The sequence below is a fragment of the Bison bison genome, unplaced genomic scaffold (assembly GCF_000754665.1).
Source record: "Bison bison bison isolate TAMUID 2011002044 unplaced genomic scaffold, Bison_UMD1.0 scf7180017864148, whole genome shotgun sequence".
NCBI lineage: Eukaryota > Metazoa > Chordata > Mammalia > Artiodactyla > Bovidae > Bison > Bison bison.
Window position 1 is genome coordinate 940,945 of NW_011494720.1, and position 15,726 is coordinate 956,670.

At 44.3% G+C, this 15,726-nt stretch overlaps 1 protein-coding gene across 1 annotated transcript in view; it reads left to right on the plus strand.

Annotated features, from left to right (window-relative positions):
• The window catches only part of MTHFD1L (methylenetetrahydrofolate dehydrogenase (NADP+ dependent) 1-like), a 178,039-nt gene that overhangs the window by 117,557 nt on the left and 44,756 nt on the right, over positions 1-15,726 (plus strand). Inside the window, exons 24-25 of the mRNA XM_010840821.1 lie at positions 5,101-5,208; positions 7,338-7,490. Of these exons, the coding sequence (XP_010839123.1) occupies positions 5,101-5,208; positions 7,338-7,490 (261 nt within the window). The remainder of the gene's footprint in view (positions 1-5,100; positions 5,209-7,337; positions 7,491-15,726) is intronic.

Consider the following 15,726-nt stretch of genomic DNA (forward strand, 5'->3'; position numbering starts at 1 on the left):
CAGCATCAGAGTCTTTTCCGATGAGTCAACTCTTCACATGAGGTGGCCAAAGTACTGGAGTTTCAGCTTTAGCATCACTCCTTCCAAAGAAATCCCAGGGCTGATCTTCTTCAGAATGGACTGGTTGGATCTCCTTGCAGTCCAAGGGACTCTCAGGACTCTTCAGGAATCAAGGTAGTGATTCCAGAGGTCTTTTCAAGAAAGATCATGTCATCTATCTTTGAGTAGCTCAGCTTCTTTAAGCCTGAATCACCCCATCAACACTATGAATGTGGTGAAGGGTGAAGCCTCCAGCCTTCCTTCCTGGTGTCACTCAGCCAGGGTTCCAGGTGGGCAGACTCTAAATGAGAAACTGTAGATAACATGACCCTAGTTAGGGTTTCTTTCTAGAGCTGTGCTGCCCAAGCCATAGCCACTGGTGACAGGAAGCTATTGAAGTTTGAATTAACTGAAATTAAGAGCTCATTTCCTCATTTCAGCTACTTAATAGTTACATGAGGCAGGTGGCTTCCGGCCTGGAAAGCGTGGTTGTAGACCGTTGCCATCCTTATAGAAATTTCCATCAGAATACTCTGTTCTAGAGTATTTCAGCGATTTTTATACATTTTAGAGGTTTGGGAGGAAATTAATGTAGAATATGTTCAGAGTTATATTCTTGGTGAAGATAGAGATTTAACATAGTCTTAGTTTCAAAATGATCCAAGATTGTGGTATACACTCCAGACTTTGTGAAGTAGCTTATGAGTGTATTGAGAAATGGTGCATAATAGAACAGTCACTCTTTCCAGAAGAAGCCTTGTGTTTGCCACCATTCCCACCTTGAGGTGTGCCTTCCAGCTTGTGTGAAATTATCTTTCCTTTTATTGCTTATTAAAATCTTTCACATCCTTTAAGCACCACTCAAGTTCCTGCCAGCCTCACGCTGATCTCCATGCCTTCCCCTGAAGTCTATGATCTTCTGACTTTCCTAGTAACATATATGCAGAGCCTTTATCACTCGCTCTAATCTGTCATATCTTACTGTGTCATCATCCCCACCCCAACAGGCATTCTCTGTACACAAAACCCCTGAAGTTCTTTGTACACCATGATATCTTGAAAGTACTTGGCATAGCTGGCTGCTCATTTGGCAGATGTTTGTGGAGTGGCTGCTGGTTGCAGATCGCTATTCTAGACATCAGGGATATGAAGAGGGAAGAGGTGATGAACAGATAAATTTGTAGGTATTTAGGGAGTTGGAGGAATGCCAGGGATGATGAATACGTATCCATGTATTATTTATTTTACCATTTTATTTATTTTATAAAAGCTATCACTGAAAACAGAGCAGTACAAGTGAATATCAAGTTCAGATCAAAATCATTGGACTGAACTTGACTTTCTTTTATCTTTAAAGATTACACTCCCCCACCCCCCAAGTCAAGCAGAGAAACAGCAGGAAGTTCCTTGCCTGCTGAAACAACATAAATAGATCATATCCAATGGAGCTGCCTTATTGGTGCAGTTTTTAGTTTGTTAAATGCAAAAGTTGTGTTAACAGAGACACAGGTTTCATCTCTGGGTTGGGAAGATCCCCTGGAGGAGGAAATGGCAACCCACTCCAGTATTCTTGCCTGGAGAATGGACAGAGGAGCCTGGCAGGCTACAGTCCATAGCGTCACAAAGAGTGAGACATGACTGAGATACTAAACACACACACACACATAATCTTTTATAACTGTTGCACCACCTGGAATCCTTGCTTCATCAACAGGAAGTTCAGAAAATATGTATTCATTTATTCAACTGTGTATTGAGACCCTACCCCAGGGGCTCAATCCCACCTGTAGGGGAACAGGAGGTGGTCCTTGACCTCAAAGAATTTATAGGCTATTTTCAATTCTTCAGCTAATAAATGTGAAATCTTTTAAAAATTACCCTCGAGTTTTCTCTAACCCAGTCTCAACTTGACACTCTTGTGGTCATTCTTTTGCAACAAGCCTAGAGCCATCCCAGGCTTACCCTGAGCTCAGACCGAGGAAGGCAGCTCTGGTTACTATAGCTTTCCCATTTCCTTTAATCATTTCCGTCCTTTCCCTACCTTCTGCCTTCCTGGAAAATAATTATCATTTCTTTCTAGATTTGTCCCATCTAGAGGTAAATATTTCTTTTCTCATTTCTCTTATGACACGGTTAACAAAAGGCCCTTTGCCATCCAGTAGAGTGGGTGAGCTTGATCCTGGCACTGTTACCATTTGAGGGCCATCGGAGTGCCCCAAGAGAGTGTGGACGTTGCTAGTGGCTATTTGCTGCCAGGCCCTGCTGAATCTCTGGTCCTGTATGACACCCAGGTCAGAGTGTTCCACAGCCATCAGATGGCAAAGAAGAGAGCACCCACGTGTGCTTGAGGAAGATCAGTGTATGTTTCCTGGAGATGTTGGTCTTCGAGGTAGATCTTAGAGTGAGCCCTCAGGGAATTTTAGCAGAAGGTTAGAGTTACTAGGAAGGTTAGACTTACTGTAGAGGGTATATTGAGAGTGAAGAGGCCAGTAATGAAGCTTTCGTGGTAGATGAGACCATTAACATCCCAACCAAGAAATCTGTAAGGATCATCTTCCCCATAGCCTCCCCTACACTTGATAGTCACAGACTTTCGGTTTCATTCATCTCATGGGTATGAATTGGTTTTTCATCATTTTAATTTGCTTTTCCTTGAATACTAATGAGATTGGGGATTTTTCATATTGTTATTGGTTACTCTGTTAACCAATATTACATATGTCTGTCTTTTCCTGAATTTGTGGAAGTTTTATGCATTCTAGTAACCAGTCTTTTAAGTATTTGCATGTATCTCCCCCTACACTGTTCTTTATGCTTTGTTCTTATTCCTGATGTCTTTTTTAATACAAGAAATTTAAAATTTTGATATCAAATCTATAAGTCATTTACTTTAAGGTATATTCTGTTGTTACCTTGTTGAAGAAATCCTTCCCTCTTTTAGGATCATAAAGTTCCCCAATTTTTTCCCTTAGTGTATAAAGTTTTAATTTAGAAGGCTTTGCCTTTGTTCCATATTGAACTTACCTGGGGGCCTGGTGAGAGGTAGGAATTTCGTTGTATTTCTCTCCAGCCAGACGTCAGCTGCAGGGTCAGCCCTTGCCCTGTTTTGTTCCGTGTCTGCTGTATGCTGTCCCACACCTGCTGAGGTGTCCTCCTGTGTTCTTCCTTATCTCAGCTTGATTAACCTTCTTGTCCTGTGCCAATACCACGTGGAATCCATTAGCATCGTTTTGTAATGTGATTGATACCTGGTATGGCAGGTCCCGTACCTTCGTTCTTTTGGTTTTATTTATTTATGAAGTTATCTTACCTATTTATGCCATTACTCTTCATTAGCAATTTTAAAATTGATTGGCCAAGTAACGCAAGTGCTTTTGGGATTTTTAATGGAATTGGATTGAACTAATAGATTGTTTGAGAGACCCGACCTCTATTCAGTGTTGCATCTCCTCATCCATGAAGGAAGTTTCTCTCCTTTGATTCAGATCCTCTTTTATGTCCTTCAGTGAAAGATCATAATGACTTGCACCTTAATTTCTTTATTCATAGAAACATTCAATATTTCAGCTCCAGACCACAGAGCACCTCTACAGTAATAAAAACTGTGGTAATGAAAAGCACATTTTAAAGCAGTTTGGGATTCTGTCCTATTGAGAAAGTAGAACAAGCTTTTATTTTCTCCTGTTCGGTAACTCTCCCTCCTGTGCATATCAACAGTGATTCATGCAGATGTACCATTTGCCACTGTACAGCAAGGTCCTGGAGGTAGCCCACAAGAGGCTTCTTCCCCTTGGCTGGTGTGCATTCAGTCAGCACTTGGCCCAGCAGCACTTTACCAAACAGTAATCCACCAACTACATTCATTATGCCTATGTATTTCCTACCCGCAGTAAAATTAGGAGCAGTTTTGTCAGACGCTTTGCTTGAATTAAGAATCACTTCATCTATGGAACATTCCTTTCCTAATTAATCATCCTTGTTTCTTTTTTAAAAAGCTTTTTAAAATCTGTTTTGGCCGTGCTGGGTCTTCATTGCTGCACAGACTTGTCTCTAGTTGCAGCGCGTGGGCTTCTCATTGCCGGGCCTTCTCTCGTGTAGCACAGGCTCTAGGACACATGGGCTCGGTGGTTGCGGCTCGCGGGATCTCAAGCACAGGCTCAGTAGTTGTGCTGCACAGGCTTAGCTGCTCCGAGGCGTGTGGAATCTTCTCAGCCAGGAGTTGAACTTGTGTCTCCTGCACTGGCACGCAGATTCTTTACCACTGAGCCCCCGGGGAAGCCCTCTTGTTTCTTAAGAACACTTTTAGTATTTTACCAGCAATCTATATCCAACATTATGGAAAATCTTTCCATTTCCTCCCCACACACTTATTTGCCCGTACCTAGTCTTCTCGGATGTCCCCCCTTCTCCTGATGTCTCATCATTGCTAAAGTGACGCTAGGGTCAACCTCTAGTTTTCCAATAAAATGTTGAATCACTCCAGCATTTATATTAAAATCTCAACCCATTCTTACTCATAAAAAACATATTTATTCCTTAGTATTATTACATTTAACTACCATATAACCCAAGTGGAGACCTACTTAAACATCAGCACTGTTTAGTCAGGAGACTTTCATTCTGACATAAAAACCATCAAAAAACATAGTAATGGTACATTTTTTATAAAGATGTAATGGATAAAAGTGATTTAAGTAGATAAGTAGCCTCTGGACTGGCTTAACCCACTCCAGTGTTCTTGCCTGGAGAATCCCAGGGACAGGGGAGCTGGTGGGCTGCCTTCTATGGGGTCGTGCAGAGTCGGACACGACTGAAGTGACTTAGCAGCAGCAGCAGCAGCAGGACTGGCTTAACACCTAATGCTTGTTATTTGTGAGTTAATCTCTGATTTCAGTACATTAAGGATGAAAGAAGAGAAAGAGGTTGCTTCAAATACTGGAGTTGATGAGAAGAGAATCTGGTAGTGAATTTTAAGCAATTACAGAAAATCTCACTAGGCTTTCTATTAATTTTTTAACCAGATGAAACTTAACATTTTTGTTGTCATTTGTGTTTGTCCAGCTTCCAATTGTGGAAAAGATAAGAACCATTGCCCAGTCTGTCTATGGAGCCAAAGATATTGAACTCTCTCCAGAAGCACAATCCAAAATAGATCGTTACACGGAACAGGTAAAAGTTGTACTCTTAGGGAAAAAAATCCAGCTTAAGCTTTTGTAATTATTCACCCTGAATTGAGAGCTGGCATATGTTCTGCCAGCTGAATTTGGCTTAATCTACTGTGTGGTCTACAAAAATTAAGTTAATATCCTTGGATAGGATATTGACTGTAGTTATGTTGAGAGGATATACCCTCTGACATACACATCATTGACTTTTGTGGTTATAAATGTGTCTAATACAGGTTGTATCCACGTTTATCTGTGGTGTGTGATCTTTAGGCCCTGCTTATCAGCCAGAAACACTAAAAGTGTTCTTGGGTGTGCAGCTGTGGAGTCAGAGTTAAATGATCTGTAGTGCTTCCTCTTACTGTCTTAAAAATGTTAGCACAGTGCCAGGTTAGTCAAATAAGACTGCCGTGCGTAAAGATGGGGTGCTTGGTGTCCTTTTTTGTATAAGTGCTTCCTTGGCTTGGTGCTGAGGTTGTCCACCATGGGTGAAGACTCCCTTCCCTTCTGCTGTGCAGGTGACCAAGATGCAGCAGCGTGAGTCTAGCCCCATAATGGTCATGTCAGATAGGCTCCGCAGAGTGTGTTCATCCACCCTGACCAAAGGGGCCCTGTGCCTCAAACGTCCCCTCCTGTTTATTATGATCAATAGAACTCAGAGCTCTTCAGGAGTTTGCTGGCAAAAGAGGATGCTCCTTCATGAGGAGTATCATTGATATATTTTTTCATCTCCCCAGCTCTTAAATTCTATTTTTAATGCATATTTAATATTTTGTCCTATACTACCAACTCTCACCAGAGTATTCTCCCAGATTTGATAAGATAGTCAACAACTCATTTCTTCTTAGAATTTTCCAAGGGCTTAGAATGCTCTTGACTTGTACTTTAAAAAAAAGAAAAATGATTCCTAAAATTTGCTGTACACACTGACATTGTTCTGCAGTGAAATTTTGACTCATGTGCAATGAAATGAGTAAAATAAGGTCATTGTCATGAGGATTGTTTTCCCCCATGAGTTTTTAATAATGCTATTTAAGGACTATTGTTAAATCCAATATTAGATCCTTCCTGACTTTTTTCTGAGGCTTAAAAATTTACAAAGTAATAGGGTGATAGTACATAGCATGCTGGGTTTTTAAAAAATATATTCTTAACTGGTAAACTTTTAAATTGGCAAACCCTTATCAGTTCACAAAAATTGTTTCAATGTTTGATTGATCTCTGAAACCCCAAATTCTGGGCACTGTTTCTGCAGAGCAATCTTGATTAACCCCAGCAGATTTCTGATCAGCGTCTATTAAGAGAATAGAGAACAGCCCCACCCCACCCCTCAGTTGATAGTTCAATAAAATTTTCCAAATAGTCCTAGATTGAATCATAAGAAATTCTGTGTGGGTTACCTCTGGAGATTTCATTCCTTTTATCTCTGTCTGTCCACCCAGAGAATGTTCCTTAAAAGTTATGCGTCAAGTGTGTGGTTGCAGTTGATCAGCCAAGTCTCTGAGGAGGCACTGTGTACCCTTAATCGGGACCAGGCTGCAAGGACACTGTACTTTTTGTGAGGCCCCACATGTGACTTCCTGCCCTTTCACCTTTGAAAACTCTGGGTCAGGCATCGCCTTTGGTCCTTAAAAATAAGAGGCTTAAATAGTGACCTCATCTCAGTTCATATAATGTAATCGCAGATCAAATAGCCGTGATTCATAAAGCAACACAAAGGGGCCCTTTGCTTTCTGACAGCCGCCAAGAACGAGTGAACAGTGGGACTAAAAGCCTCATTACGGAGCCTTCTCCAGATTACCTTTCTGAGTCCCGGATATTAATATTCTTGGAAAGTGGTTTCTACAGCTGCTGCTGCCTTGCCAGCAAGGAGCCACCCTCCCTTCAAACACACACGTAATAGTGTCTTTCTGCAATAAGAATTATCCAGAATAAGTAATAGACAGCCTCAGCCTGCCAGGTGGTGATCAGGTGTAGCTGAGTTTTGCTCCCATCTTCTTGCTCTGAACGAGCAATAACAAGCGCTACTGTGTGTGTGGATCTGAGCCGTGGGGGTTCTGGAGGGGGGTGCAGGTCAAACAAGTACAAAGAACATTTTTGCTCAAGGAACGCTTTTTCTTGCCTTTCTTACAGGGATTTGGAAATTTGCCCATCTGCATGGCGAAGACCCACCTCTCCCTGTCTCACCAACCTGACAAGAAAGGCGTACCCAAGGGTTTCATTCTACCCATTAGTGACGTCCGGGCCAGCATAGGCGCCGGATTCATTTACCCATTGGTTGGAACGGTGAGTGTGTAACGTCCTCCCAGAACCTTCCCCAGTCTGTGTTGTTAGGACTCCTAAAATCCTTAGGCTCTGCGAACGCCTTGCAGACCAGATATTGGAAAGTAATTAATAGGATTTGCTATTTTCCTAAGTACTCTCTTCCACAATGAAAGGACGCACCTGCCACTGTGGTTTGGATTTTTATTTTCTTTAGATCATGTGTTCAGGACTCCTTGAGTCATAAAATTGACTCTCCCCTTATAGAACACGGAAGAGAAGAACTTGGGAGAATCCAGGCTGCTTTGAGATGGGGGCGGGGGTGGCTTAGTCCAGGACAGCTGGGTCTTCATGTCGTTGTGCTCAGAATAAAAAGACTTCACTGCAGTGGAATAAACGGAGGCCACCACCCAGTCCAAGAGATAGGACCAGCCCCCTACCCCAGAGCTGGGAAATCCGTCTCTCACCCTCCACCTCTTTGTCAGGGCTGCCTTAGAAAATGAGTGAATCACATGAGTTCCCAGTTTTGACCTTATTCTGGGGAGACATTGTTGCCATGGGATGGTTATTGTTATTTCAAAGCTTCTCTTTGGACAGAAGGGAGATAGTGCAGAAGTGAAAGCTTATCAAAGTACTTAAAACCCATGATGATGGCCTTAATACATAAAATGCCTCATTACAGCTACTCAGTGATGTGGTGGGTTCCCTTGGTAACCGTCAGTGACTGAAGTTTGTTTTCTCATCATGGGATGCTCTTGGATTAGATTGAGCAGAAAAATTCTTAATTGTCTCTGTTGTCGTCATTGTTGTTGTTACAAGCTGATCCAAGTCCAAGCAGGAAACATAACAATTTTTTAAAATAAGCCAGGTGTCTCTGTTGTTTAAGCAATGGATGGGTAAAAAATGCGTAATGAGGACAGAGTTGCTTGCCTTCATATTTGCATGTTTCATCTGATATTGGGCAACATGTTTTCAATAAGTGTTTCTTGAATTCTTAATGCCTGTGAGGCACAGAGATACTACACGGAGTAAATGTGAGATGCATAGGGTTGAACAGCACAGAGGTGTGTAGAAAATGTGATGATGATGATGTTGTTCAATCGCTCAGTCGTGTCTGACTCTTTGTGACCCCATGGACTGCAGCACGCCAGGCTTCCCTGTCCTTCACTGTCTCCCAGAGTTTGCTCAAACTCATGTCCATTGAGTCCGTCATACATTCCAACCATCTCATCCTCTGCCGCCCCCTTCTCCTGCCTTCAGTCTTTCCCAGCATCAGGGTCTCTTCCAGTGAATCGGCCCTTCACATCTGGTGGCTTAAGTATAGGAGCTTCAGACTTGGTGTTAACATCTTAATGCCCTCTGGGCATAGGAGAGACAACAGCTGTTTCTACTGGTTGCAGGCAGGGCCTGTGAGGGAGAAAAAGAGAATCAACCTCCAACAACTGTGGAAACAGTGAATTTTGAGTCAAAGGCACAGAGTTACATGGTAGCCTTCGTGGGTTAATCCAGTATGCCTGGAGTTGGACAGGGGTTGAGAGATTAAGAAATGGGATTAGAGTAGCAAGATCGATTCAAGCTGTTAAGGATCTGAACTGCCATCTGAAAGACCTTGGATTTTATCTCATGCACAATGAGAGCTGCAGTAAGATGGGTTTTGCACCGGTTTTTATTCTTTTTCTTTCTTTCTTTGTTATATTTATGTATGTATTTATTTGGCTATGCTGCTTGGTTTTCAGGATCTTAGTTCCCCAACCTGGAATTGAACCCTGGGGGCCCTGGCCATGAACGCGCCAGTTCCTAGCCACTGGACTGCCAGGAAATTCCCCTGGTTTTTATTCTTATAATAAGGAAAAGGAAAATGTCCGATTTATGTTTTAGAAAAATAGCTCTGGTAACACTGGGAGAGTGTTGAGAGGGAAGAGAAGCAGACCGAGGGAGACATGGGCCGAGTAAAGAGGTGCTCCAGGTTAGCTCAGCAGCCACAGAAGAGGAGCAGTGAATTCCAGACATATTGTGAAGGTGGCCCCCTGCACGTGGGCTTGGGGGTCGAGTCACTTCCAGTCTGACCACGGATGGTGATGCTGTTGGGTGTGGAAGGAACAGTCAAGAAGTCAGGTTGACAGGGCCAGAAATGCATCTGGCCCGGAGACAGAGAGCTGGAAGGGCTCATAAGATCAATATAGCATGATCTGTGAACCCATTGGAAACACAGACACAACAACCAGGAGAAAGGAACAGGCAGGAAGAAAGCCCTGAGAATTTTACGAATATACATGAGGGTGGATACTGGGGAGAAGCAAAGACCAGCACGAGAGAAATGAGAAGAGGGAGAGGATGGTACTCGAAAAACATCCAAGTTCATGGAGCCGACTGGATAGGAGGAGCCCCCGGGAATCTGGGAAGACCCCGGGGCACAGGGAGACCAGGGGGTACACAGGAGCTGGTGATGGAGCCTCTCACTGAAGGAGGGGTAACACCAGGACTGGCAGAGGGAGAAGGGTCAAGGAAAACAGGTTCCGAATGGTATCTTGGAAAAGGTTCAGCTGAAGGTAAAAAGTAATCAGATCCGTGGTCCAGGGGGAGAGAGGAAGAGGGGACAGACTGCAGAAGGACACCAAGGACTTTTTAGTGGGTGATAGAAATATTCTGTACTTCAATTGTGGTTCCGCTACACGTGTACATGTGTCAAAACTCATAAAGCGCCATGTTTTTTAAGGGTGAATTTGATTGGGTGTAATTTAATCATACTGCGACTTCCCTGGTGGCTCAGACGGTAAAGCGTCTGCCTACAATGTGGGAGACCTGGGTTCAGTCACTGGGTCAGGAAGATCTCCTGGAGAAGGCAGTGGCAACCCACTCCAGTATTCTTGCCTGGAAAATCCCACAGATGGAGGAGCGTGGTAGGCTACAGTCCATGAGGTCGCAAAGAGTCAGACACGACTGAGTGACTTCACTTTCTTTGATCATACTTCACTTAACATAACCACCAGAAGAGCTTGCTTTGTATTCCTTAAAATGGCCTCAGTGATAGCAGCCACTTAGAGTCAGAGATCATCTGAGCTTCAGTCAGTGAAGGCCTTTGCTTAGGAGAAGAGCACCTCTGGATGGTCCAGGCTTAGACCAGGGAGCCGGGGCCATGAGGGTCCCAAAGAGCATGGAACAGTGGGTACCACCAAGGAGAAAATTAGCCAAGTCCATGACCTGTCCTGTCTTTTGCTGCACAGATCTGGGATTCCATAGTAGTTCTGCCAACAGTTTTGTTCATTCATTCAGAAAGTGTGCACATGACTCTGTGGTCCCTGTTATGGGAAGCCCCAAAATAAAGCATTTTTCTCCACCTCAGGCAGCTTCCTGCCCCTAGTAGAGAGACGTGAAATTAACAAAGAAAATGGTTTGTTGTAAAAATTGTGACTCAGAAGATGACACCTTCACTCGTTTCTGAGTATTTAATAGTCATTAAATACGGATCATAATTTTAAATCTTTGGAGTCACTAAGCAAATAGATGCTGTGAATCTCTTCCCACCTCAACTCATACCCCCACAACCACAGCCTTGTAAGGTCATTTCTGGAAAGTCAGTTCCGTCAGCTTGCGTGGGTGGGTGACCACTAGTCCATCCCTCTGTTCCTCTGCACCTGCTTGATGCCTGACCAGTTAGAACATGAAGGTGTGACCAGTCCTTGAGAGTGACCTCAGGCTGGCTGGGTTCCCTGAGGAGGTCCCCCTGCCTCCACCCGGGGCAGAGCAGTGAGCATGGGCCCCTGGGGTAAAATCCTCCAAAACAATCATGAGGAGCGAGGAAGGAAGTGGTTCATGAGGAAACAAGTTCCTGAAGGTCAGGAAGTATCGCATGGAGGCGGTGCCTGAGGTCTGCTTTCTATGACCTAGCCAGAAGCTGCTGTGTCCAGGGCAAACGCACCGCAGGAGGCCAGGATCGCCTAATAAGGACAGGTATTTACTTTTACTTGACCCAGTCCTGGGCCCTGCCACAGTCTGCAAGAATGCTTCTAATAGTCATCATCCATGTGGGAGACATAGTGTAGTAATTTCCTGCTGAGATGACTGGGGGGGAAAGGGAGTTGAGGACACTGGGGGGACTGGCTCCTGCAGGTGGGAAAATTCTGGTGTAATTAATCACCCTGACCCATGATCACTCCACACGTGCTTATTTGAGTGCCTTTGAAACAGGCGTCCAACTCTCCTTTCCAGGAAAACCCCCAGTCGGGAAGATCCTCAGTTTTTCTGCATTGTGCATTCATTCATTCATACTTGTAAATCACATGGAGATGAACATGCTCCAGTCCTCTTCCATGCGTCCTTATGTTGGACACTAGTAAGTAAAATCACACAGGTGCAGAATGCTGTGGGCTTTATAACAAAGAGAAATCCCTTCGGTGTGTCCTTAAGGAAGGCATGTCCCCCTGGCTATCTAGTAGGTCTAAAAGTGGAGAATCCCCACACAAGCACCTCCCTCTCCAAACAATAAGTATCTTCAGTGTTCTGACTCTGGGACATCACAGGGTGAAATGCTAGAGAGTTCAGTTTTTTACCCTCAGATTTAGTTTTCTAAGTATTTACTTTCACTCTTCACCCTTATTTACAAGCCAGAGTTTTCTGCCACTGAATGATTTCATCACATTTTATTTAGTTACTGCTTTAGTTGGAGTTGATCACCAATTAATGACCTCCAGTATGTGTAGCCACTTTATTAGTACATTTCACTTTATAGGAGCACCTAGTAGTTCAAGAGTTCCTCAGCTAAGGTCATCTAAGACTTTTTGCCCCATCCTTGCGTGCTCTGGGTGAGTTTTCCATCTCTCTGTAAGTAAATTTTCCTCCCTGAAATATCTTCATTCCTGCTAAGCTCCATGTGTATCCTTGCGTCTCTTTAATGACATTATCCTTATATATTCTTTCCATCATATTTTAAAAATAATTTTATTTATCTGGCTGTGCTGGGTCTTAGTCATGGCATGCAGGAGCTTCTCATTGTGATGTGCAGGCTCTCTAGTTGTGACTCAGTTGCCCCACGGCATGGAGAATCTTAGTTCTCTGACCAGGGATCAACCTCGTGTCCTCTGCATTGGAAGGCAGATTCTTAATCAGTGGACCACCAGGAAAGTGCCTCCATCGTATTATGGAAAGCTACAAAAGCGTATAATATCCTAGACCAACACAGTCACCAGTTAGTACATCTCCTTATAAGAAATAATTTAGCAATACAGATCTTTGGTGTGGAGAGAGAAGAGCATATTTTCCAACACTCTATTGTACAGATTAGCCTCTTATGTTTCCAAAAATTCTTTCAAAGCTTATGGTTTATAGTGTTCAATAAACCTTGGTAGCTCATAAAACTTCTCTAAAACAATCTCATGCACACCCTTCCCACCCCATCCCCCCAGAGTTTAGTAGGTGGTCTTTGTCTGGTGGTCCCATTGCTTTGATATGGTTTTTAAGTTTTTATAATAATTTTTCAGGGTTGTTTAATCATTTGACATAAATGTCATGGCATAAAAACATTAATATGTAAGCAAAGTTTATGAAATTATATTATTGGGATGTAAATTACATTCCATATAGAAGAGATTAGAAAGACACCAAAATGTCAACATGGGGCTGACATTATGAGCAGCTGCTTTTCTTTACATTTCTGCTTACTTCGGATTACTGCACAAGCATTTGTCACTTTCATAACATGAAAATACAATAAATAGAGAAATGATAAACTGAAAGGATTTGAGAAAATGTTTTGTGAGGGCCAGTTAGTTGCACAGGAGTCAGAACACGTGTATGGCAGGTAGACTTAGGTGGGTAGAGTCATCTTGTCCTTCCTGGCTGCCTCGTAGTGTTTTAACACCTGGACTCTTTGGGACACCAAAGAGAGGCCCAAAGAGCTGGAATGTTCCTATAAGAAATCCACTCCTGAGTGTTGTCTGTTGACTGATGTTTCCTGGCCCCAAATTCGGCTAAGGACATGCAAGATCGTTTTGTCCTTTTTGTTTCCTCGCTCCTGCCATGGGTTGGAGAGAGGCTGACCACTTCCTTTCATCTTACGAGGCTTTCTCACACAAGGACGTGTTGTCAGAACAGTTGGCTTGGAGAGGTATCAACCAAGTGTGAATTCCTAGCACATGCCCATTTGAAGTTAGTTTTTGGTGTATCGGACCGTTTTCTTTTGATATCACGTGAGGCAATGAGATTGGCTCCTGAAGATCTAGGAAATCTTCTTAAACTTGAAGTCTTCTTTATTGACAAACTTAGGACATAAAATTAGGACATGTTGGCTATTGAGGACAAGAATCTGGACCAGAATCTTGGACTTAAGCCATCCTGCAGAAGGGATTAGGAATTCCTGCAGCGTTTAGATGGTGTTTGGTGCCAGTTACAGCAGCGGTCCCCAACCTTTTTGGCACCAGGGACTGGTTTCACGGAAGACAATTTTTTGACGGATGACAGGGTGGTGGTTTCAGGATGATTCAAGCACGTTACATTTATTGCAGGCTTTATTTCTATTATTATTACATTGTGATATATAATGAAATAATTGTACAATTCACCATAATATGGAATCAGATCATCAGGTATTAGATTCTCATAAGGAGTGTGCAACCTGAATCCTTTGCATGCACAGTTGACAGTACAGTTCGAGCTCCTCTGAGCTCTAGAAACTAAGGCTGCTGCTGACCTGACAGAGGGCGGAGCTTAGGCAGTCACGTGGGAGACGGGCAGTGGCTGCAGATCCAAATGAAGCCCACCTCTCACCTCCTGTGTTGCAACCTGGTTCCTAACAGGCCATGGACCAGTATCAGTCCACAGCCTGAGGTCTGGGGAACCCTGAGTTAGAGCATTTCTGGAGCACAGAGTGGCCACTTGAAACTGTAGAGAGGCTGCTAGTGCTTTGGTCTCACAGACTGATGAGGGGAGAAAAGCACCTTGGCTGGAGGGCTGGGGTGGGCTGTAGGATGCAATGGGCCAGAGTTCCAGGGTCCGTTCAGGGCAGCTTCCCTCTCCCTTCCTACACCCTTCACTTTGGTTCCTGTGCTCTCTTTGGAGCAAAGGATGTGATCCTGGGCAGGGCACGTGTGTCCATGCCATGAGCAGTCCGGATCGTAACCCTGAGAGCGTGGACAGTGGACATCTGTCCAAGGAAAGGGGACTGAAAACTCAGCAGTAAAACCTGCAGCGGATTATGGAACGAGTAAAGGGCCCTGGTGTGGCTTTCGTGTCCGCTCTGTGACCCTACCCGGCCTCATCTCTGCCCAGGTGCCCCTCTGACGGCCTCGGTCGGCCTGTCTCTGGAAAGCAGGAAACTCCCGGAGCGTGTTTGCGAAACCAGTGATGTCATCCACAGCAAACGCTGGGTGGAGGGTTACTGGTCTGGAAGGAAAGGGGGCCCATGAAACAGTGAGCCGGGGCCCCACCCAGCCAAGTCATTGCCGCTTTCTTTCTCACATTTCAGTTAAGCTCACTTTGTTTTCCGTTCTACTCCCTCTCCTGTAAAAAGTATGTGCTGGATGTCTCGTTTCCGCTGGACCGGATTCAGGTCAGTGAAGTTATTCTGCGGCTCACTGGGGAGACGTTTTCTTCTTTAGAGATGCATGGTTATAAACCTGGTCCATTCACTTAGGCATGAATTAAATTCAGACCTTGTAGGTTTCAGCCCAATGCACTGCTCCCCACATTTTCCAGAGACTCATGGCCCAGTACACATACACACTCCCCAAGCTGCCTTTCAATGACATAGGTAAGCAGTCGTGTTCTACAGAGCTCCCATCATACAAGATCACTCAGAAGGTTGCCTCTGCACGTGTCCTTCCTAATTCCAGGGCTCCTTGACCCCAGTGAACCTGACACCTAAAGTCTTCTGATTAGCTTGAAGTGATCCAGACCCGCCTCACACTGCCCAAAGCCTCCCCTCCCCACCTAGCCTCACTTTCTTTGTATGGCTGTGTCCTTTCACCCCATTCCTGGGGACCTGGTCTGTTTCCTCTCTCCCACCCAGCTTGGGTCTCTCCCACCGCTCTTCCTCATCCTGACATCACAATTTCCTGCTTTCTCCCAAACATGCCCTTCCTCTGGCCCAGATGTCACTCACTTCCTCTTATCCCAGGGCGGCTGCAGCAAGCTGTCCCCTTCCGGGTGTCCAGAGGACAGGCACATGTGTGTCTGTCCCATCAGGAGAGAACATGTCCCTGCCTTTTCACTACGTGTTTCCAGCAAAGGAAGATGACCAGCAGCATTCTCCATTTCCAGAAACTGT